This window comes from Ornithodoros turicata, chromosome 4, assembly GCF_037126465.1.
Source record: "Ornithodoros turicata isolate Travis chromosome 4, ASM3712646v1, whole genome shotgun sequence".
Taxonomy (NCBI): domain Eukaryota; kingdom Metazoa; phylum Arthropoda; class Arachnida; order Ixodida; family Argasidae; genus Ornithodoros; species Ornithodoros turicata.
In genome coordinates this window covers 4291654-4317793 of record NC_088204.1, presented here as the reverse complement: position 1 = coordinate 4317793, position 26140 = coordinate 4291654, and the positions used below count along the sequence as shown (strand labels likewise).

The following is a 26140-nucleotide window of genomic DNA, read 5'->3' as shown; positions in this document are numbered from 1 at the left end:
TACAAACACCAGGAGACATGAGACAGTCACTCCATCTCGGGCCATCCCTAGACCTGGCTTCCAAGTAGCTGGATTACAGGAGCGAGCCACCACTCCCAGCCTGTCATATCGTATACTTTTAAGGAATATACTTCTCGGAACTTCTCTTCAAGTCGAAATTAAATGCCGGGGAGCTTTTCTTTTTAAGTTGTGAAATTGCGAGGTCTAGGTCTGGCATTATTGCTCGACTGCCTCATGTTCCCGGTTGATGCGATGGTACCCACTGGGGCTAGACATCTTCTCGTCTTCAGAAAACCAAGAGGTTGCGGACAAGAACATCGCGACCCATTAGCCTAATGCGGGGAATCTACAAACACCAGGAGACATGAGACAGTCACTCCATCTCGGGCCATCCCTAGACCTGGCTTCCAAGTAGCTGGATTACAGGAGCGAGCCACCACTCCCAGCCTGTCATATCGTATATTTTTAAGGAATATACTTCTCGGAACTTCTCTTCAAGTCGAAATTGAATGCCGGGGAGCTTCTTTTTTTAAGTTCTGAAATTGCGAGGTCTTGGTCTGGCATTATTGCTCGACTGACTCATGTTCCCGGGTGATGCGATGGTACCCACTGGGGCTAGACATCTTCTCGTCTTCAGAAAACCAACAGGTTGCGGACAAGAACATCGCGACCCATTAGCCTAATGCGGGCAATCTACAAACACCAGGAGACATGAGACAGTCACTCCATCTCGGGCCATCCCTAGACCTGGCTTCCAAGTAGCTGGATTACAGGAGCGAGCCACCACTCCCAGCCTGTCATATCGTATACTTTTAAGGAATATACTTCTCGGAACTTCTCTTCAAGTCGAAATTAAATGCCGGGGAGCTTTTCTTTTTAAGTTGTGAAATTGCGAGGTCTAGGTCTGGCATTATTGCTCGACTGCCTCATGTTCCCGGTTGATGCGATGGTACCCACTGGGGCTAGACATCTTCTCGTCTTCAGAAAACCAAGAGGTTGCGGACAAGAACATCGCGACCCATTAGCCTAATGCGGGGAATCTACAAACACCAGGAGACATGAGACAGTCACTCCATCTCGGGCCATCCCTAGACCTGGCTTCCAAGTAGCTGGATTACAGGAGCGAGCCACCACTCCCAGCCTGTCATATCGTATACTTTTAAGGAATATACTTCTCGGAACTTCTCTTCAAGTCGAAATTAAATGCCGGGGAGCTTTTCTTTTTAAGTTGTGAAATTGCGAGGTCTAGGTCTGGCATTATTGCTCGACTGCCTCATGTTCCCGGTTGATGCGATGGTACCCACTGGGGCTAGACATCTTCTCGTCTTCAGAAAACCAAGAGGTTACGGACAAGAACATCGCGACCCATTAGCCTAATGCGGGGAATCTACAAACACCAGGAGACATGAGACAGTCACTCCATCTCGGGCCATCCCTAGACCTGGCTTCCAAGTAGCTGCATTACAGGAGCGAGCCACCACTCCCAGCCTGTCATATCGTATACTTTTAAGGAATATACTTCTCGGAACTTCTCTTCAAGTCGAAATTAAATGCCGGGGAGCTTTTCTTTTTAAGTTGTGAAATTGCGAGGTCTAGGTCTGGCATTATTGCTCGACTGCCTCATGTTCCCGGTTGATGCGATGGTACCCACTGGGGCTAGACATCTTCTCGTCTTCAGAAAACCAAGAGGCTGCGGACAAGAACTCGCGACCCATTAGCCTAATGCGGGGAATCTACAAACACCAGAAGACATGAGACAGTCACTCCATCTCGGGCCATCCCTAGACCTGGCTTCCAAGTAGCTGGATTACAGGAGCGAGCCACCACTCCCAGCCTGTCATATCGTATACTTTTAAGGAATATACTTCTCGGAACTTCTCTTCAAGTCGAAATTAAATGCCGGGGAGCTTTTCTTTTTAAGTTGTGAAATTGCGAGGTCTAGGTCTGGCATTATTGCTCGACTGCCTCATGTTCCCGGTTGATGCGATGGTACCCACTGGGGCTAGACATCTTCTCGTCTTCAGAAAACCAAGAGGTTGCGGACAAGAACATCGCGACCCATTAGCCTAATGCGGGGAATCTGCAAACACCAGAAGACATGAGACAGTCACTCCATCTCGGGCCATCCCTAGACCTGGCTTCCAAGTAGCTGGATTACAGGAGCGAGCCACCACTCCCAGCCTGTCATATCGTATACTTTTAAGGAATATACTTCTCGGAACTTCTCTTCAAGTCGAAATTAAATGCCGGGGAGCTTTTCTTTTTAAGTTGTGAAATTGCGAGGTCTAGGTCTGGCATTATTGCTCGACTGCCTCATGTTCCCGGTTGATGCGATGGTACCCACTGGGGCTAGACATCTTCTCGTCTTCAGAAAACCAAGAGGTTGCGGACAAGAACATCGCGACCCATTAGCCTAATGCGGGGAATCTGCAAACACCAGGAGAAGTAAGTCAGTCACTCCATCTCGGGCCATCCCTAGACCTGGCTTCCAAGTAGCTGGATTACAGGAGCGAGCCACCACTCCCAGCCTGTCATATCGTATACTTTTAAGGAATATACTTCTCGGAACTTCTCTTCAAGTCGAAATTGAATGCCGGGGAGCTTTTTTTTTTTATAATACTGAAATTGCGAGGTCTAGGTCTGGCATTATTGCTCGACTGCCTCATGTTCCCGGGTGATGTGATGGTACCCACTGGGGCTAAAGGAACATTTCTCGTCTTTAGAAAACCAAGAGGTTGCGGACAAGAACATCGCGACCCATTAGCCTAATGCGGGGAATCTGCAAACACCAGGAGAAGTAAGTCAGTCACTCCATCTCGGGCCATTCCTAGACCTGGCTTCCAAGTGGCTGGGTTGCAGGAGCCAGCAAGGTGAGTACGAAATCCTGAAAAAGAACTCGCAGAATGTCAATGGTTAGTGTATTACCAAAACAAGACATACCTGCATATACACGCAGGCAAGGCTGATTTGCAGACCGCATCTTGAACAAAGTCTTCCTCCTCATCGTCTTTGGTGAACCCATGGTTGTGTATTACGCCGTAATGCTGACGACGAAAACAACGACGAGGCTTTATTTAAATTCTGAAGACAACCCCCACCACCTAACCCCCACCACCGTCCTCGTCTGTACAACGCCCCCGCCCGTGCCCCTGGAACTATTATCCCCCCCCTCTCATACTCCTGGGCAATCGCCCTGTGTGGCTAAGGGCCATTTCCTTTGTGGCTGAAGAAGAAGAAGAAGAACTGGAGCTTCCGATAGAGCCATTATCTCATTGGTAGAAGAAGAAGAAGAAGATAGAGCATCGGGTGCCTAATTGCCTCGGGTTCTTGACACCGGCGGCTCTTGAACAGTGGTAAGGTGTGCGCCGATGCTGTTTTTTTCAGCGCCCAGAATTGGGCCCATTTTTAGTCTGCGGCGGCGGGGCCATTCGGGGCATGTTCACGTCACGCTGGTGTCAGCGGCAGCGTGATTACTACTGCCACGCTTTTCGTAAATTACATGTTTTTATATATATATATATATATATATACAAGTTGAAATAAACGAATGCGGTTGACCACGAAAAATTGAATTGAAAAATTGAATTGAATACCTATATATATATATATATATACTCGAAGTATGGTTTGGCTTCATAGTGGTGACCGTTTCTGTTTCTTTTCTCTGTAGGAGCTAAAATTGCTTGGAAGTGATAGGACACTTGGTCATATTAAATGTCCCAAAGAGAATGCTTATAGGTGGCGTGCATATGACGTCACACCATAGCTTTACCCGTGGGTTTTCCCTCTTTCTGGTGAACCGGCTTACGCAAATGCGCCCCACCTATAGAAAACACCGATTGGTATCACATATCCAGAAAGGAGCATCCGAGATTGGGAGCGAGAAAGAAGCGGGAACAACAACACAGCTTGTTTGTGCACGTCGTTCCCGTGTTGACGTGTGTTTGGAGCTTCGTAACTTCAACGTGAATACCGTCGACATTGGACCGGCACGTCTGAAAAACTTTTGTTTCTCCTATCCAAATTACGGCTTTGCTATGCAAGCACAACGGTCACGGGTTATGCAGCTGATGAACATTTCGCACCAATGGGTGAGGTACAAAAGCCAGTTCACAGAATTAATCTTAGTAATCGCGTCAAAATGACCGGGAACGCTGCCGGAAATATGCAGGCTAAAATATTCATCTGTAGAGAACGTTCGGCGTCGATTGAACTCCGATGTCTGCAAAGTGAATGTAACGTCGTTCTCATAGACCGAAAGCATATCTCACATTTACTTCATTCTATTAGAAGGCACATTCCGGACTATTCGCTGATACAATAGTAATCGCCGCACAATATCGCTAGGCAGAGTCATTGGATTTACCCGCTGTATCTCCAACTTTGATGCTATTGTAGCGGGTGTGTTTCGTAATGGAATGGTAGTAATCTTTCATGAAATATTTCCACTTTCTGTCAAAGGTACATCACCTTGGAAAATTTTGTCGTTACATTGAAGTAATTCAATTTCTTTCGAGTAAAATTTCATAAAATGTATTATAATACGTAGCGAAAGCGCTCTTCGAATAAATGTGATTGACCGCATAGCAGAGATAGAACAAAAACGGCGTGTTGGTTCAAACATACTAGCTGTAGTGAAACCTACTCTGCGAATCCCAAAAAACGCAAAAGAACGCGTGGTTTTCTGTAGCGTACTTTCATCTCCCGAACTTCATCACGTCCACCTGAACCGGCGGCAGCGGGGCGGCGATTGAAGCGACCACCGCCGTCCGGCAGCGAACTTTTCAAGGGACCATGAAAGGACATTTGACAAGCCCGCGATCATTTCTAATTTGTTCCCCTGTACTAAAGCACTCACTTATTGAAGTATGAAGTTGAAAATGGTTCAAATATCGAAGATGTTCTACAGGGTTCACCAAGATAAACTTCGGTTCGGATAAGGTTTTTAACGAATAATTAATAAAACGAATAAAAACAGTGTCGGGAAACTGAAGTAGATGTTAGAGAACGTATTATGCCCCAAAAATATTTTGTCGATAATTGGTCTGTTTCTCTGCGGATAAATCGTGAGCATTAAAAAAAGAAAAAACTCCGCTGCCTAATCGGTTATACCTGTGTTTCAGCTTCTTTCCGCCAGATGGCGAAGCCGTCGAGTGCGGCGTTGCAGACGACATCGAAACCAAGCGAACATGTGGAAGTGAATGCAGACTCGTACTCTGCATTCGACCGTGTCGCTATCTGACGGAAAGTAGCTGAATCATATAGGTATAGTATAGGGTAGGTATAGTATATATAGAGTAGGCAGCGGCGTTTTTTTTTTATTTTCACGATTTATACGCAGAGAAACGGACTAAGCGGCATTGGACATAAAATTTGGGAGCATAACCCGTCCTCTAACATCAACTTTAGCTTTTCGACACTGGTCTTAGTTGTTTTATCGTCGTTACAAACCCCGAAGTTTATCTTGGGAAACCCTGCATATAATACAGCCGTGTAGTTCCAATATGCGTTGTATTGCCGTTTGGTAGTCGTTGTTCATGACTATACCGTGAGGAGTGTTAAGGTGAAGCCGAGGACGTGTCCTTGCATTCACGGCGGTGGAAACGGGAGAAACTTTATCAATGTCGTCGTTCTCAGAAGAAAATCAGCCATAACGTAGGCACGTTCAGTTACGCTCATTAGCATGACTAACCTTTCCCTTTCTTCTTTCAATAAACATATCACCCCCCTCCCCCAATTTCACACTAACGTGTTTGCCGTCCGTTCGCTTCAAAAATAGAGTCTAAGGGCAATCGAGCCCAGTAGCAGGGTTGAGGATTGGGCTACTTCAGGTAATGAGACATCTGAACTGAGAGCGCAAGAAACACGCACAAAGAACGGAATGTGTTGCTTGCGCTCTCAGTTCAGGAGAGCTCAGTAGGTTCCTAAGGGTCCCGCCAAAAATACAAGCACGCAAAACGTTTGACATGGAACCGGCCCTACTGGTTCAAATGTAACACGAAATAGGTAAGAAGAGCGATAAACGAACGATGAGGTTATTGCTGAAAATCGGGAACGTATACACTAAACAACAACCACTTGGCATATACTGATCAGGATACTTAATATGACCAAGTAAACTGGTATAGTACAGGTTCGATACAGTTTCAATACAGTTTGAATATATTAGCATACTAGCACTAGCATACTGGCATCCTCTCACAGGACCCCTGAAGGATTTCGTGGGATTAGTCTGGGGGGTGTACCGGTCGTAGATCTCGCGCGCGCGTTTCTAGTCAGCTACAACCGTCGGTTTTGTACGAGAACGCGTGGTATTTTGCTGCACCGCAGTCGAAGACAGACTTTTTGGAGGGAAGCTTTCACTGCTCCAGTAATTCCTTCGCCTCTCTATACCGTAGAGAGACACTCAGAAACACGATCGCACAGTTCCCAGGCGTCTTTTTAACTTCTGGTAGATGGACTAGAGAATTAAGTGACGCTTGCATGACGACGTGCGTGTATCGGGGGGGGGGGGGGGGGATATGTTTATTAAGAAGAAGAAAGGAAAAGTCAGCCAGACGAAGGTCGGTTTGCTATTCCAAAAAAGAAAAAAAGTCGTATAGGAGTAGCAGTTAGGATCGTGTGAGATGATGTGAAAAGTCCGAGCCTGGGAAACATCCTCTTCCAAATGATCACCTATACCATACCGAGACTGGGACGGGACGTCGGTTCGAATCCCGGCACCAACTGTCCTCTCTGAGGTTCTCTCCGGGTTTTCCGGAAGACTTTCCAGATGAATGCCGGCAAAGTTCCCTCTGAAGTCGGCCCAATACGTATGCCAATCTCTATAATTAAACCCGCGACTGAGAGACAGAAAACAAAGGACACCATCGTCTCAGCGTTCATTGTGGATGTACAACTCGCATCAGAGTTAACTTGAACGCCATTCCGCCGTGCGCACCCTGGTGATGCGTAGTAGCTATAACGACGGAGGGTGTTTTGATCATCTATTTAGAATTATAGTCATGTTCAACTTAAGAAGAAATCGAGTCTGTCGTGTATTCATACGCCGTTGGAGATAAGGAGACATTATAGCGGGAGGAGTGAGTCTGCCTAATGCGGGGAATCTACAAACACCAGGAGACATGAGACAGTCACTCCATCTCGGGCCATCCCTAGACCTGGCTTCCAAGTAGCTGGATTACAGGAGCGAGCCACCACTCCCAGCCTGTCATATCGTATACTTTTAAGGAATATACTTCCGGAACGATCTCTTCAAGTCGAAATTGAATGCCGGGGAGTTTTTTTATACTTTTGAAATTGCGAGGTCTACGTCTGGCATTATTGCTCGACTGCCTCATGTTCCCCGGTGATGTAATGGTACTCACAGGGGCTAGATGACGGAACATTTTCTCGTCTTCACAAAACCAAGAGGTTGCGGACAAGAACATCGCGACCCATTAGCCTAATGCGGGATGTCTACAAACACCAGGAAACAGTCACTCCATCTCGGGCAATCCCTAGACTCGCAACCAGGAACGGCAAGAACAATACACGGGAAGTATGAAGTCACAGCATCCCACAAAAGGTCTTTTTCTTTCGCCCATTGCACGGTCGCCGAGGGTGTTGTCTCAAAGTGGAGTGATATGGTGATGTCTTCGTGATGCGTCGCTGTCTCGTGCTCTGCTGTTTCGTCTTGTGTGGTTGGATTGGTGGCTCCTGCGGTGGCGGTGAGTGTTGTTTTAGAGTGGTGACACTTTTCTTTCTTTCCTTTCTTTTTTTTTATCTCGTCTTGGGTGAGACGATGAAGTTGCACATTTCTTGGCGAAATAGGGGTTTCCCTCTTTCCCCGCTGATCTATAGACTGATCTATATCAGGCCATGGTTGAGTGACTAGTATCGGTCCTGACTTTTTTTAGGGCATCGCCACGTCCCTTGGACGCCCTGAGAACCAGCAGGGCTGCTTTTATTCCTACTTTTTTTACTGTCCACATGAATGCTGGAAAAGTCTCCTCCTTTTTCTCTACTCCTTTTTCTCTATCTTTTTTTTTCTATTTATTTCACCAGTGGGGCGCGGAGACACAGGCAAGGAGGCAGTGAGCGACGCAGCTTACTACACGTGACGTGGCCTCCATGCGGCAAATAAAGAGAAACAACAATGAATAGTCCAATTACACCATTACGCCTAGTAATGCCGTGGAGGCAGACGTCTGTAAAGGAACATGCTTCCATGCTCCAGACACACAAATAATATTTCCCAGCACGCTTTCATTTGTGTTTTCTTTACGTGCATAACATATAGCCGAATATTTCTATACGTTGCAACAAAGCAAATTACAGCGAACTGTCCGCTTTGGGGAAAATTTTTCCCAAAGCGGACAGTGACCTACGGCGAATGACATCACCACCCGGACTTGACCTTCTGGAATACTCCCGAATCTGACTCATTGAGAAACGCCTGTGGCGTGCCCGTACCGATTATGACGTCATGTACCAAACCTAGTTAAGTAATGTGTAACCAGCTGCGCGTCTTTTTTTGAACTTCTGTAAAACTTCGTGGCCGTTCGATAATCCGTTTACCTCACCCTATATATATATATATATATATATATAGACTACAAGTAATGAAGAGACTTGGGAGGCCGTATAAGGGTTAAAAACACTTGCTACTTTTATTACATTAATAATTAAAGGGGCGCTAGGAATAGATTTACAGTTAGGGGTCGACGTTTCGGCAGTCAGCGCTGCCTTCAACAGAACTAAACTTGGAAATAGGTGACAAGGGCTTATATACAAGGGAAAGGGGGAAAATGAGAGGGGAACAGTGCACGTGGAGCGGAGTTGGTGATGTTGCAGGAGCATTGTTGCTAATGGTCCATTGAGCACTTGCAGGAGCGTTGGCTGTCTTCCAGGAGAGTTCTCCTTGGTCGTCTGATAAACCTGAAATGATAACAGAGAGACGGCAGAAAGAACGAAAGAGGGTCGGGGGACTTGGTCTAGGAGCTAAGGCTGCGAACTGTAGACAATACGCCGGGGTCTTCGTTTATCGTGGACTGGAATTTGTGGATTAGGAATGATTCACGCTGTTGCCTGCTACGGTCTGAGGGGAAACCAGATTGTAAGATGTACACGTGGATGTCCTTGAATGAGAGGCCGGTTTGATTGAAATGACGCGACACAGGGAGATTTGGTTTCTTTGTAATATCGGACTTGTGATTATTAAAACGAATTCGGAATGATGTTGTAGTTTGGCCGATATATTGTGCTTTGCATGCGTTGCATTCCAATAGATATACTACGTTGGATGAGTTGCAGTCAGAAGTAGTTTTGATTTTTACTTGGAAGTTGCTGTTTGTGCTTTGTACCCTGTCTGCAGTCTGCATTACAATACAAATTTGGCATCTTCGTCCGTTGCATGGGTGGCAGCCTTCGGTTGTAGGAGGTGGCTTATTGACTTTTGCGTTTACTAAGTGGTCTTGAAGATTCCTTGCACGACGATATGCTATGCGAGGCGGTTCTGGGAATATTTCTCCAAGGCGCTCCGACTGTGTTAAAATTGGGTGATGACGTTTCAGTATGTTTTTAAGGTTAGGGATCGCGCCATTGAAGGTGACTGTAAGATTAACCCGCTTGGGGCGTTCGAGGCGTGTTGAGTTTTTTAGAAGTTCACTGCGATTAGTACGGCGGGCTCTACATATCGCGTCCTTCACGAGATCCTGGGGGAAGTTTCGGCTGACCAGCGTGTTTTGAAGATCGTTAAGGTTTGCGTCCAGCTCGTCCTCTTGGGAACAAATGCGCCGGTAGCGGAGGGCCTGACTGTACGGGATGGCCAATTTTGTATGTCGGGGATGGCAGCTGTGAAATGATAGGTACTGTTGGGAGTCAGTTGGTTTTCGGTACAGATTTGTTACGAGGGTGCCATTTCCGAACCATTTCCTGCAAATAATTTCGGATATCGAAGTCCCGACCGGCTCCCTGCTTGTAACACTCGATGTTACCTCATTGCACACCAATATTCCTCAGGATGACGGCATCCATGCCACTGTCGTAGCATATGAAAAATTTTCCGAAAAACCGTACGACTCTGCTGTCGTAGAAACACTAATTTCTCTAATACTCACATGTAATAATTTTGAATTTGACAACAGGCATTACATTCAAATTAACGGCACAGCCATGGGCACGAAAATGGCCCCAAATTACGCAAATATCTTTATGGGTGATCTAGAAGGACGGTTCCTTGGCACCTGTCAACTTAAACCCCTAATTTTTAAGCGTTTTTTGGACGACATATTCATGCTGTGGCCACATTCTGAAGACTCGCTTCTGTCTTTCATTGAAAACTTCGGTAACGTGCACCCCACAATACAATTCACTCACGCTTATTCTAGAGAGAGCATAGATTTTCTAGATGTCCATATAGGCATATCCAATGGCACCCTCGTAACAAATCTGTACCGAAAACCAACAGACTCCCAACAGTACCTATCATTTCACAGCTGCCATCCCCGACATACAAAATTGGCCATCCCGTACAGTCAGGCCCTCCGCTACCGGCGCATTTGTTCCCAAGAGGACGAGCTGGACGCAAACCTTAACGATCTTCAAAACACGCTGGTCAGCCGAAACTTCCCCCAGGATCTCGTGAAGGACGCGATATGTAGAGCCCGCCGTACTAATCGCAGTGAACTTCTAAAAAACTCAACACGCCTCGAACGCCCCAAGCGGGTTAATCTTACAGTCACCTTCAATGGCACGATCCCTAACCTTAAAAACATACTGAAACGTCATCACCCAATTTTAACACAGTCGGAGCGCCTTGGAGAAATATTCCCAGAACCGCCTCGCATAGCATATCGTCGTGCAAGGAATCTTCAAGACCACTTAGTCAACGCAAAAGTCAATAAGCCACCTCCTACAACCGAAGGCTGCCACCCATGCAACGGACAAAGATGCCAAATTTGTATTGTAATGCAGACTGCAGACAGGGTACAAAGCACAAACAGCAACTTCCAAGTAAAAATCAAAACTACTTCTGACTGCAACTCATCCAACGTAGTATATCTATTGGAATGCAACGCATGCAAAGCACAATATATCGGCCAAACTACAACATCATTCCGAATTCGTTTTAATAATCACAAGTCCGATATTACAAAGAAACCAAATCTCCCTGTGTCGCGTCATTTCAATCAAACCGGCCACTCATTCAAGGACATCCACGTGTACATCTTACAATCTGGTTTCCCCTCAGACCGTAGCAGGCAACAGCGTGAATCATTCCTAATCCACAAATTCCAGTCCACGATAAACGAAGACCCCGGCGTATTGTCTACAGTTCGCAGCCTTAGCTCCTAGACCAAGTCCCCCGATCCTCTTTCGTTCTTTCTGCCGTCTCTCTGTTATCATTTCAGGTTTATCAGACGACCAAGGAGAACTCTCCTGGAAGACAGCCAACGCTCCTGCAAGTGCTCAATGGACCATTAGCAACAATGCTCCTGCAACATCACCAACTCCGCTCCACGTGCACCGTTCCCCTCTCATTTTCCCCCTTTCCCTTGTATATAAGCCCTTGTCACCTATTTCCAAGTTTAGTTCTGTCGAAGGCAGCGCTGACTGCCGAAACGTCGACCCCTAACTGTAAATCTATTCCTAGCGCCCCTTTAATTATTAATGTAATAAAAGTAGCAAGTGTTTTTAACCCTTATACGGCCTCCCAAGTCTCTTCATTACTTGTAGTCTATTTGTTTTCGCGTCCATCTGTACTCAGTTATACATTCATATATATATATATATATATGTTTATAAGTCCCAAACGTCGCCACACCAGCATTGGACTTTCAGGACTATTCCTATATCAGGACATTTCCTATATATATATATATATATATATATATATATGTTTACAGTTCAAGCGTGCCACAATCCCAGCTGTGGACGGCCGTTTCGAGCTTCTTGGCTCTCATCGGCACAGCGTAGGGATGTGACACGCTCTTGGGTCGGCACAAACATTGTGTCTCTGCAAGACATCAATGTTCCAGGGTGTTAGCAACACCTCTGGAGGCCGCAGTGCAAAGCCAGTAAGTACAGATACAAATACAAAAATGAGCAAATGCTCCATGGCTGCACGTGCAGCCATGGAGCATTTGCTCATTTTTGTATTTGTATATATATATATATATATATATCGTGAATATATCGAGGCTTAATAACTGAGGAAGAAAAATCTTGCGCATAAAGCATTTCAAACGCGGATGAAACCCTTCATACATATAACTTTTGAATCACATTGGTACGCGACCAGGAACTACCAACGCCATTTCCGGAATAACACGTCATGTCTCACTGGGTCTAAGTTTGTTAAATAGATGTGTAAGTTGAACATAACTATTCCATGGGGTCGTTTTGTTTTCCCTGACACTTTTTTTTTTCACCACAGGAAGGACCAGGGGCGGATCTATGAGGGGGGGGGGTGGATGTCCTGACCCCCCCTTAATATCTGTCGTTGCATAGACTTTTAAGTGACATTGGTAGTGTAACAGCATGCTTTCCAAGCATGCCAGATTAGATATGACAGAAGATATGACAGGACAGAGAGGAAGGATGAAGATGAGCTGTTTATTCTACGAAGGTTGACGTTCTTCTTGTTCTTCCACCTCAGAGCAATGGTCGTTAGCCACTAAGGGCGATTGGCCAGGGATAGTCGTGACGTAACACGCGGTGCGAATTCGTGTGGTCATTTCGTAGCAACTTTTTTTTTTTTTTGCCAGATTTCGAGCAGTCATGTTCGCTCGATCAAAATGAAGCAATGTCGCATGTTCGCGTGGCGCTTTCCGAGCGCTCGGAATTTGCCAGCTAGCACTTTTTTTTGCCCGGTCTCAAAACGATCCAGCAGCAGAATGCTCAACTGTATCCGGTGTCGTCACATCCGCACTGCAACGGTGGCGAGTGCCCTCATTGGCCCGCATGCTGAAATCACGTGGTTTAGCAGACGACAGAACTCGAAGACTTGCGACCGCGACGCCCCTAGCGTGATCCGAGTACCTAAAACCGCTAGATTCCTAGCAACCATGTTCGGGTGGCAACGGTCACGTGATCCAGCTCGGTCGCCGACCTAGCAATTTCCGAGCACTCGGCCGTGTTGCTACGAAATGACCACCCGAATTCGCTATAAGTGTGGTCCGAGACGATGTCCTCAACAAGCATACCCTGATCCTTCCATCAGAGCTCGGGAAACCCTTTTCCACGACCCCCATTCTCCATTGTAGCCTGGTTTAGTTCGGTTGTTCAATGAGAACAACATCACCGACACTCACATCAGTCCCTTTTAAGCCTTTTGAGTGATGCGCTGAACCGGAAAGCTCGCTAAGATATTCTTTCCGCCATCTTTCCCATACGAATGCAAGGCGTTGTTGGCGCATCCTCCATGTGCTTCTCAGTAACTCCGTTGACCGGAGAGCATCCTGCAATGCGTCCTCGGGAGGGGTCGATGTCGTTGAAGAGTGTGCTATTAGTCCTTTCCCAGTAATCATGTCTGCTGGTGTCAATGGCGTAGGCTGTGTGTGTGTTCGTTATAGACGTATCTGATTGGCCTGGAGTTAATCATGGCCTCCACTTCGGTGAGTAGTGTTTCCATCTCAGCGAGATGTACAATTGTCCTTGATGAGGTCTTCCGAATGGCGGATTTTACCGAGCGTATATAACCCGCTCATAGAAGCCACCCCACCACGGAGCCCGCTCTGCTATAAAACGCCATTTGATTGCTCTGATGGCTGCATAGTCTTGGATGATGGGAGCTCTCATTACACTCCATAGCACGCAAAGTTCTTTAGCTGCTCTCTTGAAAGCCTTTGCGTTATCGCTATAAACTGTATGGAGAGTCCCCCCGTTCAGAAAACTCCTGAATCCGCCTCTGGGGGAGGAAACATTCGTGTTAGTTGGGTTCACGTAATTCTACACACTGCATTCACTTTTAGAATATCCTATTACATCTAATGTCAGAAGAAAAAGACAATACGCGTCCTGGAGTAGCCAGTCCCGAGTGGCTTGGGACCAACATCTCTACTTTTCTTTTACAAAATCCATCAATCAAAAGATAATACACGCGCGATATACACTCTTAAAATAGGTAAGATAAGGTAATTGGAATAGATTTCGAGGTAAGGCCTCCGGCAGCCCATTTTTGTGGCGACATGCTGAACGTGGAGGGTATAGGACCGCGGATAATTTCGACCACCTGGGGTACCATCGACTGCGCCGGAAGTCTCCGACACACGGCGCTAGAAGCACTGTCTACCCAGAGCCGTCTATTGGGAGAGTTTGGCCATTAGGAGGAGCCTAACTTAAAGCGCGTCACGCGACGTCACGGCTGAACGACCTCCCTCGTCGTGGTCTATTGTTGTGCCGTCGTCAGCTGGTCACCGACGCCATATTGATGCTGACCGTTGTTTACAATCCACGGAGAGAAGACACGTGCGAACTTCTTGCTTCGAAAGCCTTTCGTCCTTGAACTCTTTCAGTTCGGCAACAAAGCCCCCTTATCACTGGCGCGAGTGGGTCATAAGCCGGTTATTCCTGTAGATTACATTCAGCGCTACCACGAAGCTGTGGACTAGCTGGAGGACAGCATCAATATAGCGCGAACTAGACGGCTGATAAGCGGATTCCGCTCGGATTCAGGCTTTTTGGGCGGTGCAACGATGACTCTGACGTCAAAATAGGCTCCACCCATGAGGCGGCAAAAGATCAAAGAATGGCCAAACTCTCCCTATAAATGGCTCTGTGTCTACCCCCTCAACACTGCCATCGTCCTCGGCCGGAATCGAACCCGCGACCTTTTGAACTCGGAACAGAACTTGAGGTGGTGGAACTCCATGCCGTATAGTCGGCCAAGCTCGCGGGGACAGCGTCATGACTGTCACGAGGGAAATAGGATCGTGCGTATTGGGCCGACTTCACATGAAACTGTGCCGCCATACTTCAAACAGGTGGCGGCGACGGTGATGTGGGCAACGTCACGACTAACGCCTTGGGAGAATGTGCGTCCTGGGCCGACTTCTAAGGGAACTGTGCCGACATATATCTGAAGCGTCTGAAAAAAGAGGGGGGAGAGGGGGAATTGCAGCATTGGCTCGCCGTTCTTGGCCACACGAAAGCGAGCATCGTCACTACTATAGCAAAAGAAAAAAGAAAAAAAAAACGGAAGAAAGAAGCTAATTACCATCCAGAATGGCATCGTGCCCTCCCCCGGTTCGTTGAAAGCTAGAGGCGTACGCCTTTCTGTGACACTTATGCCGACACTATAATATCGTCACTCACAAGTTAATTTCTTGATGCGTGATACAGGTGCAGATGCACGAAGTATTGACTGCAGAGAGACAGCGGAGTCATTTCTGCAACCCAACATCTGCGAACACTGCACGTGAGTGGTTCATTTCTTTGGGGACAAGAAATTTTGTGGTTATTCGACTGCAATGTCTTCTTTCCTCAGAGTGCACTGCAAGCATAGTTGTCATAATGACACCGAAGCGGATGTCATAGGCACTGAGTTCTACGCTCTGGTAAGGTGTTGTTGCATTTAATGTCGAATAGATATTACCAGTTTTTGTGTTAACTGAAACTTGTGAATTTGGTGCCGGTCACGTGATAGTCGCACGTGTCTGCAAACTGAAGTACTGTATCAAAAAGCCTCCACACACATACACACACAAAACAGTCAGTTTGAAGGTGTATCTGAAGGTGTGTTTACCAGTGTATGACGTGGTAAGGCACACGATGCAAGTGAAATTTCATTCGGAACTCTCGGAGAAAACGTACACAACATATTTTCTCGGACAAGGGCACGTATTTCAGCAAGCCGAATATCCAGTACTTTCATAAAGAAAGGTTAAAAGTGGCTACGTTCAGAATTGTACCTGCGAGGTTGAGTAGCTGTGTGTAGTTGATTTTCCTTTTGTGTTTTCGTAGAGCTCGTCCATCTGCAAGAGTGCAGTGCATGACTTGCGCATTTCGTCCTGGAATGCCAGTGCAAGGACAGTCACTTTCGTGGCCTCTCCACAGGATGACAGACGCAGTGACTTCTCAGGATCTGTCCGTTTTAACATCCCTTCAAAAGAGTGCGTTCTCTGGGATTTTTATTGCATTGCCAAGGAAAGAGCGAGGCCATAAAGAACTCGCTTAATTTATGTATCTTTCCACAGCGGTTTTCAGGCCTCTAGATATTTCCATTTCACCTCTCCTAGGATCACCGGTGAGTCAAAAGATACGTGGATTTAACAGATTGGCATGTACTCGCATTGATGTTATATTATTTTTCAGAGGAAGTGCTGGATGTCACCATGCTCCATCGTAACTTTATCTATTCCCTGAAAGAGACTCCTTCGCAAGAATGCCACGTGCCTCCTGGATATACGGCACACTTTGATTACACGCTTAAAGAAAAAGACCTCAAGGGTGCTGTCGACCTCTCACCTAGGCCCAACAACGGTACGTCACATTTTCCAATAGTCTCGCTCTTGCCATCTCTTCTGGATAGAGCAATGGAGCCCATTCTCTATGTTAGGAAGACAGTGACAGATCATAGTCGACATTAGTCCACTTTTATAGAAAGGAGCCCCGTAAACATCGGGCTGTTGAAAGCCCTGGTGGACGGGACCTTCAGGATGATGATGTACTGTGCGACGCTTTGCACTGATTTGCACGCTTTACACTTCACGATTTCTTTGTTGGTGGTGGCTTAGGCTTTACGCTTTCCACTTGAACTTTATGCTACCATCATTGGGCAGACAATGCTAATAACTGCCTTTGAAACTGCAATTTTTGTGATCTTATTTGCATGTCTACAAAGGAAGCTACAACATCACGTGGCCGAGTACAGTTTACCCTCACATTCGTACGAACATATTCTGGTGCAGAATCCAGGGTAGAATGACATCAGACATTGCATCTCCCGCTATGTTCTTCGGTGACATCAAACCTGGTGAGCAGTTGACGGAAAGTCGCTAGCTATGACTTGAAAACCCGAGACGAGGTAGGGACGATAACAGACAAACACAAACACGGTCTCACGGTCGGTTTGTCTGTTATCGTCCCTACCTCATCTCGGGTTTTCAAGTCATAGATCGTCACCAGCAGCTCGCTTGCTACCTAACTTTCCTTTAGTCGCTAGCTATTCTTACTTGTTACCAAGTCTTCTTATTCATCGCCGTATAGCAGTGAAGACATTTCATTATCAAATGTCGTCTTTCCTTTTCTTTGGTAATACAGCCGTTCCATTTCTTCCAAAACACTACACGACCACCGTAAGCCTGGATGAACCACTGGACATAGAAGTGGTTCCACGGAGACCAGGCGAGGTGACGTCGTGGGTCAAGGTGGACGGGCGTGGCGATGGCCATCATCAGGTTGTGAACCACAGTGGTGTCAAAACGTATCATCTACATCGCGACAGAGCTGCGTTGCATGATGGTGGAGTATACGTCGTCAACGGGCCATACACAGGATCTCCCGGAAGGAACCGTGCTTTGATGCGAGTCATCGTGCGAAGTGAGCGGACTCCTTCACGACGACCTTTACTGTAGTAGTTTAACTCACGTTAAAAGCAAGTCTTGTCTATACCCTGTAGTGTGCAGAGCAAACAAGTACGGACCTTTGTGCCAATCTACGTGCACTGACTGCAAGAACGGTGGCATTTGCCACGACATCAGCGGTCGCTGCATCTGTCCTCCAGGGTTTAAAGGAGAACGCTGCGAACAACGTGAGTTCATGATCTTGCTTTTGAATTCATGGATGTGATTTTATGATTTCGCTTCCATGAGGACATTCCATTACACTGTTATCGATCTTTTGTTGTAACTTCCCCAGATGCAGGTATACGCGGGTTTCGCTAAATAGTTGCGGCTCTTCATAGCCCTGTGAGGAAGACTGTGATCCGCGGCACTGGGTAATTTACACCGACTCCAAAGCAGCTCTCCTGTGCATTAAAAACGTGGACATCCGTGGTTCCCTTTCCTCAGTGGTGATATATATCCTGTGCGCCCTGAAGTCCCTACAAGATCGCTCCCACTCCATTGCCTTTCAGTGGGTTCCGGGGCACTGCGGAATAACTGGAATCCACGAGGCCCACGCTGCCGCTGCACATCAACAACGGCGTTCTATGCCCATTATACTCTCGAGAGGAGACAGAAGATCCCTCCTCAGGCATTTGTCCGATGCCTGGTCTACCCTACAGTGGCAACACGACATTCCAACTAGGTCCACTTTGGGAAGTGTAGACCCAACGCTGTCATACCGGCTGCCTGCAAAGCTTCCTCGTCCTCGGAAGTCGCTAATCCACAGGCTGCGTCTGAATGTGGCCTTCACTACGTTCTATCGCTGTCAGCTAGGCTGCGAGGCTAGCCCTATGTGCAACTCCTCCGCTGCCGGACCTATATCAACGAGAGGCGTTCACTGCAGTCACAGCTTCCTACCCTTGGCTGCCGCCCCTTCAACTTGTCGACCATCCTCGGCCCTTGGGACACCGTGGTCCACTCCAGGGCGGCCTTACGTCGTATGGTTGGCTTCTTTGAGGCGACAGGCCTAAAGGACTCCGACTCCAGCAGCGCTCTAGGACATTCCCACCATCAGAATCACGTTCAGCATCTCCATCGCCGCTCTGATCATTCCCGTCATCTCTCATCGTCATCACTCATGATTGTCACCACTCATATGAGACCCCCCTAGCTATGGAGTAGCGTTCCACTCATAGAGTGGAAAACCTCCCCACTTCATCATCAGAATAGATATGTTGTTGTTGTCGTTCATAGCTCTGTATTTACTTGAGTGCCACCAGAGACGTCACTGAGACTTTTGGTTCTCTATACTGAATTGTTTACTGTTGCAGCTTGTGGCGATGACAAGTTCGGCCAGAACTGCCAGAAGCGTTGTTCATACTCCAATCTCGACCCTAAGTCGAAAACCTGTTCTGGCATCATGATCTGTCTTCCCGATCCTTATGGCTGTTCATGCGGAACTGGTTTCAAAGGTCCCTTCTGCAATGAAAGTATGAAGACCGCTACTCAAATGTTCATTGGAATCACATCGTTCTTATTTTGTCATCATATAGCGTGTTCACCACACGAATACGGTGCCGACTGCAAGCAGAACCGGATCTGTTACTGCAAAAATGGCAGCACTTGCAATGGCTTCACCGGAACCTGCTTACAAGACAGTGGACAATGTCTCGATGGATGGAAGAACTCACCTTTCTGCGATATCAGTAAGAAGGAGGTTTATCTGTTACAGAGCTAAAATACACAGGTTTCACGCGTCTTTTCGTACAGGCTACCCCTTGCTTAGGGACAAACCTGAGCTTGAAGATATCAGTGGCACCAGCGCTAAAGTGTCGTGGAACGCCTGGCAGGCTGGGCCAGAAACTGGGGGAGGTGTCCCTAACGCGTACTTGCTACAGCACAGGGTAGAACTGCTGAATGATGCCTAAACGATAAACGCTAAGCGGTAAACGATGCTATGCTTCTGCGATGCAGGAAGCTACAGCGGAGGATTGGACTACAGCTGTGGTTCCATTTTCTCTCGGACAGCCCGGTTCCTCTGCAGGAAGACACAGCCACACGCTCACAGGATTGACACCCGGCACATTCTACGACGTCCGAGTCCTGGTGAGAGACAGTGACAACAACTACCAGACAAGAGGAGCCCAAGAAGAACACTTTCGCACGCACTGTGGACGTGAGTACTCGAGTGCTGTGTACAAATACGAAAGTCAGCAACACGCTGTTATTGTAGATTGTCTTCCCCAAAGGCATTTCGAATCTGAGAATGAATGGCGTAACAACAGGGCGACACTTTCCTCAAGGGCAACGTGCCGCTACTTTCATATGCTCATCAATTAAATCGTCATTGTGTCTTGAGAGTGCTAGCTCGTGTCAAGGTCATTCTAATTGGAGAACACAGCTTTATATGTGACACCATTCAGACGCTATGGGATTTTCCATGTACTGCGAAACCGCCGGAGGACTTGTTCAATTTGCGTGAAATATAGTCTCGAGTGGTATATTTCATCGAAATTGTTTTAACGCTCGACAGTGCCGTTATACGGGCCTATCGCTATTAAAATACTTAACCTAGTTTGTTTTCTTCTTTCAAGGTCCTTCGCAACCACCTTCTTCCATATGGATCGATAATTCTCGCAGCAGACTGATCATTGTCAAGTGGGAGGTTTGTGACACCAATGCCTGCTTTTCTCTCAATGACTAAAAGACCTTTTTGCTTCCTGTACTTATGCCCAGACACAGGCTTTTCCAATTATGGAGTTTGTTCACCAGTTGGGCTGCATCTATGCCATACTCCCAGTTCTTGCTTAGCTTTACTATTACTTTACTTTGTTACTGATAGTGTACAAAATGCTTTTTAAAGCAGGTCTCGTTGAACTGTCCAGTGCCATCATCTTCCAAACTGTGTCTTCGCATATACAATACCAGCAAGCATAACATGGCTGCATGGGAATTGTAAGTTCTATGAAATCTGCTTACAGAATCCTCCTCGACACTCTTGGAACTGTTGGACCATCAATGTCACCCTCATGTACAACGACTACATAGCTACATTCAATCTAACACATCCAGAATCCCATTCAAAAACTAATCACTCGTTCTCCACAAAGCCGTATACTTTATGGAACATCAAACTTCGTATGGAGACTCCAGATGGAGAACCAGGAGAATGGACTGCTATGGGAACAGTCGTCTCCGTTCAAGATGGTAATATAAAACAGCGTACCTATACGTGGCTAATACATCCGTTTCTTCGTCTTACAGCACCGTCTGAGGTTCGGGGTGTAGCCACAGTAAAGATACATGCTCGGAGTGCGATCATTGCATGGCTTCCACCCAGCGAGCCCAACGGGATCCTCCGGAGCTATGGGATTACGTACCAGGAGGAAAGGCTTCTGGCGCCACAATGCTACAGCATTGATAAGGGACGAATTAACAGCATCAACTTGACCTACGGTGCTCAACAGTTAAAGCTTAGAGGGTTGAAGCCATACGCTGAATATGTCTTTGCGATCAGAGCTTTCACCATCAAAGCTGGGCCAGAGACCACGTTGAGGTTCCAGACTCTACAAGCAGGTGATTGGTTTCATGCTTTGACACAATCTTAACAGCGCGGGTGTACGAGGTTTTCGGACAAGCGGGACTTTGAAAAACTACACGTTAATGCTTTGAGAAAAAAAGAGCGATCGTGCTCTCCCATTTTTTTCCTCTTCTTGGATCTCTTGGTGACGTCACGTGACATAAGTAACGTGAGCACTACATGACTATTTCCCAATACCGCAAAGGGAGCAAAAGGTGAGGTAAGCACCTATGTCCCGTGAGTGCTTACCTCGTGAGATATCGGCAATACTATACAGTCCCAGTAGGCGGTTGGCTACTGCTACTTACGTCACGATCATGGGGAACCGTCGGCCTTTCGCGAGAACAGGGAAGAAATAAACTGGTATTTCACGCGTGCGCTGCTGCAGGCTGCATCAGGCGTTTGTGTTCCGCACTGTAAAAACTGAGCTTCACCGCGTAGCACGCTCTGCGCCAGCCACTGCTACCAATGGTAGGTTTGTCGCTTCTGATTCGAAGAGACTGGGAGGCGTACGCCCTTTTTGTGTCAGTTATCACATATCCCAATTGACGCAAAAAGGCGTACGGCCTACTCTCTCTTTCATATCAGGAGCGATAACACGGTCATTCGTGGCAATCGTTGGGACGTGAGTGCTATGCGGTCAAATCCTTTTTTTTAGAGGGCAGATTGGACACAAAATGTACAGTAGAGCCCCCCTGCGGTGCCTTTGCCTTTTTTTCGTTTCCTTTTTTTTCAGTGTGTTCCTCTTCGGATGCATTTCTGTGTACAAGAAAAGAAGAACAAAAAGGAATATTGAGTAGGGGGAGTAGCTCAGTGAATAAACCAGCACCAGTAAATGATCATGCTGGGTTTCAAAAGCGATGGTTAAGCGCGTCATCGACTATCTAAGCAAAATGACAGTGTTATCAGACGTATAGGGCTCTCTCTTGAGACAATAAACTGGTGATTTCAGATTATGTGATCATGAGGTGTAAATATGGCTAGGGCTTTATGGTCTAAATTATGGTCATTAACTGAGCTTAAGTCGTTGACTCAGTTTGTCATATATGGTCATTCACAGCGGTATTCACTAACGAGACTTTTTCCTTGTTGTAATAAACATGCTGTAGGATACCGCTTCACAATTTTTCTCTAGGCAGCCTATCATTGAAAACCGAATTATATGTATTACAATTATTTTATTTCTAATGCAAGAACATGAAAAGAACAATGTCATTGCATGATCATATACTGGACTGATCAACCTCATACATGAACGTGGGGATATAAATAGACCTCTATCCAAGGAGCATCATCATGACGTTGGTAGACAGACTGAAACCGAAACAAATCACAAGGGGAGGGCTGGATTCGACGAATGCGCACTTGTTCGTTGCCTGCTATTGAAACGAAAGTAGGATCGAAGGTCGCGTCCCTTTTAGGGACCATCGTAATCCCCTCAAGACCGTGGCTTTCGGGCGCTACCTTGTTCGCCCCATAGCTTCGGCCGTAGTTCAACTGTGCCAAAGTTGTGGCGCTGTCGAACACCGTGACGTCATTTGTTTACAAACACGGAGAGGTCTATTAAAATGTGCTCGTGAAGACTTCGGTGCCACCTTGCACGCAGATTCAGAACCTGTCTTGGCGACTCCAGAGTATACGTCGAAATGGGGAACAAAAACAAAAACGAGGGGGACGAAACACTGTCAATGATGAGAGAATTACAAATGTTCCATTACAAATGATGAGGGAATTACAAATGTCCCATTAAAAATGATGAGGGAATTACAAACGTATCATGAAAACGGTTAGGAGCAACACAGGTTTATTTGAACAAGAACTTTCGTGCAAGAGGCGCTGCACTTCAGGTTACACAACTAACAGCGACAGAAATATATATAATCAAAGAAACAGATACACTAAAACAGGTTTCCTGAACCAAGTGAATAGAATAACCGAACAGGAATACAATGCATCACGTGAGCAGCCGTCACATGACAATCCGGATAAGAGAAGCTGTAAGGGTAAATGAGACATTCCGGGAATTGGGGTTCAAATTTCACCAAACGCTGTGTACTCCACGTACGCGGCTAGACACACGCTTGTGCCCCAGTTTTCATCACCAAGTCCTTCGAACCTCAATTCTCCGAATGTCTCATTTACCCTTACAGTTTCTCTTTCCGGATTCTCATGTGACGGTTTCTCGTCTGAGCGTCGCTCGAGGGATGTCGAATCTGCCGCAGTCGAGGAGAAGATGTGAGATATCATCTTCAACGGCGCAAGTGGGGCAGACTGGAGGAGACTTGGAGAAGACTCACTTTTTATTGAGTTGCCCTGGCGACATAATGTTGCAGTCCGGTGTAGAATGGACGCGTCTCGACGCGAGCAGTGATGTGTGGCAACGGAATCCATCGACGGGTTGATGGACCAGAGGTGATCGTTTCATCGGACAGCGCCCTCTTGTATCTGCCGAGTGCCGCTGTGGCGGATTCGGCGTATCTGTAATCGACATGCTGAGGCTGAAATTGGTAGTGAACAGTTATGGAAGGTGACGACGTCCCCATTTGCCCGATGCGCTAAGGCGTCCGCGCGGGTGTTTCCGTGGAAGTTGCTGTGACTATGGGTTCCCACCGAAAACATAGGCTATGATCCGAGGACGCCGGTAGTTCTGGTGCAATAATTTGACAGAACCTCTAGCGCCACTCGATAGGCGCTGATACTGACGTGTGGTTCAACGCAATCACCATGACGAAGAGCCCTGACTCGGCCGGATGAGGAGCTTATGTCCCCATCAGTTACGACTGTCCAAAGTGCGTGATATATCTCATTTGCTTGGGTTATGTGTGTGTGTGTGTCTGTATGCCTCATATTTTTCATCGTAATCCCACTCATATATTATCCTACATGCACAGATGTATGGTACCACAACTGTCGCGGTGAAATACCTCATCTCATCGTCATTTTAGTAGTAGGTGTTATTGTTGTATTGTTGCTGATACAACTTCTTGGAATAGTAATCACATTGTTTTTATCAGTTCCCGATGGTATAGCATCATTCACGCCGTATACCATAACACGAGAGTACGTGGAGATAAGATGGTCTGACGTTCCGTGCGACCAAGCCAATGGGATCATCTCTAGATATCACGTGACTGCCCGCAGCCTGGACCCATGGGACCCTGAAGTATACAATCAAACGACCACAAAGAACATGATAACCTTCAATACCTTAGTGCCATACAACCGCTACGATGTGCGGGTGATTGCGGAAAATGGTGCTGGACTATCGAGATTACACGATTACATGAACTTCACCACACTGCCAATAGGTGAGTACTCATGACGGCGATTGAAGAAAGTGCAAATACAGTGACGTATAGTCATTGGTAGTCATAAGAGACAGGCTATAACTGAAAAATAACGGGATAAGTCTATTTGTTCTAACAGCATTACGGGAAACCTGTGGTTACCAAAGGAGTTGTTGTTTCTGTTCTCCAGAGCCTCTTGCCCCCACCTCACTCGTAGCAGAACAACAATCAAAAACGAGCATTTCCTTAACATGGGACGCTCCATACCCACCTTACGGTATCCTGGAGAGGTATACGATTGAGCTTCGACCTCAACATCAAAGTTACTTTGAGATGAAAAAGGAAATTGGCCCCAAAGGCGCCATCTGTCGTGGAATGAAAGACCGGAAGAAACAGTGTTTTACCATCGAGGATCTTCAGCCGGACACCAAGTACTTCATTACGGTAACCACCCCTGCAACATCATTCGTACTCCCTTATGTGAACTCGGAGCTTGCGATGTAAAGAAGCAGCGTTTTGACGCCATTCTTACAACTCGGCCTACGACTGAATAACATTCCCCCCAACTTTATTTCAGGATGATGGATGGGGAGTTTCATCGTCGGGGGCGATACTCTACCCCATTGCGGGAGGTGAAGCGGGGAATGAAGCAATGGGTCCCGTTACAATATCGAGGATTCAACAGTAGAGGTTTTCGAGGGTCGACTTGCACCGGCTCTCCTTTCGAGATGGGTCGCTAGAGTCGAATGACATATATACGATGACTCTCATACGTCACGACTCGAAGGTCGAACACACCCAATACGCGAGTACTCTCAAGCGACTACTCAGAGTCCTGCGGGCCGGAGTCGTGGGTCATCGTACGTCATCGACTCCAGCTCCTCGCAACGAGACGAGAGTCGCAGGGAGTCGACCCTCCAGCACCTGTAGTAGTGGAGTCACAGTCGTGGGGATGACGTCACGAGAGCCGCGCCCAGGCATTTTCGCAAAGCAGGAGTCGACTCTTTGGGCTCTTGAGTTGATGGAATCCAGTAAACCAACATAAACACAATCGTGGCTATCGGCTGCCGCCAGGGGCTTCATGGGCAGCAGCCACCACCTTTTCTTTTTCCTTTTAACTGCCTAATTTGTTCTCTTTATTTTTGCATTGACTTGGCCATTTCGCACGTCATCGATAACTAGACCATGGTTAAAAGAGACAACAAAGCTCTACGTTACATATGATGGATTTGCTCTTTTCTCGTTCTTCGTTTACATTGTTGCTCATAACGTTTCGCTTTGCTGAGTAACTTGTCGAACGCTGTTTGCAGGTGTCTGCGACTAACGTAGGAACAATGACGGGACCCCCATCGGAGGAAATAGAAGCGGAAACGAAAGACTTACGTAAGTGGAAGCAAGGTCAATTAAAAGGGAAAGGATGACCGACTTATGCACCGAGTGAACGTGTTTTACAGCTCCCGATCCACCGAGAGAATTGTCTGCCACGGACAGAACAGAGCATAGTATCAGGGTAGAATGGAAGGAGCCGCTGCGCAAGAATGGAGTTATCAAGCAGTACAGGGCAAGTGACGCGTCCTTCGATTGACCTTTACGAAAGACGGAAACAAGGAACTACGTACCCACTGGGAGTTCACTGCAGAGCACTGCCTACGAGATAGTTCAGAAAAGGCGGGTGGGACTACGTCATGTAGGGATCGCGGTTTACGGTATTTGCGGGAAAATGCCGAAAGGTGATCACCCCAACC

At 46.9% G+C, this 26140-nt stretch overlaps 1 protein-coding gene across 1 annotated transcript; it reads left to right on the top strand.

Moving 5' to 3' along the window:
* Positions 1-5216: 5216 nt before the first annotated feature.
* LOC135392635 (phosphatidylinositol phosphatase PTPRQ-like) lies at positions 5217-25997 on the top strand. Its single transcript, XM_064623348.1, has 20 exons — positions 5217-5277; positions 15325-15400; positions 15470-15539; positions 15946-16094; positions 16179-16228; positions 16297-16464; positions 16826-16957; positions 17245-17523; positions 17603-17734; positions 18860-19018; positions 19082-19234; positions 19299-19432; positions 19503-19704; positions 20123-20193; positions 20510-20735; positions 20793-21104; positions 24123-24416; positions 24586-24839; positions 25706-25778; positions 25850-25997. Exons 6-20 carry the CDS (start codon positions 16317-16319, stop codon positions 25978-25980), a joined length of 2700 nt encoding a protein of 899 aa, XP_064479418.1. The 5' UTR covers positions 5217-5277; positions 15325-15400; positions 15470-15539; positions 15946-16094; positions 16179-16228; positions 16297-16316; the 3' UTR covers positions 25981-25997.
* The last annotated feature ends 143 nt before the right edge of the window (positions 25998-26140 follow it).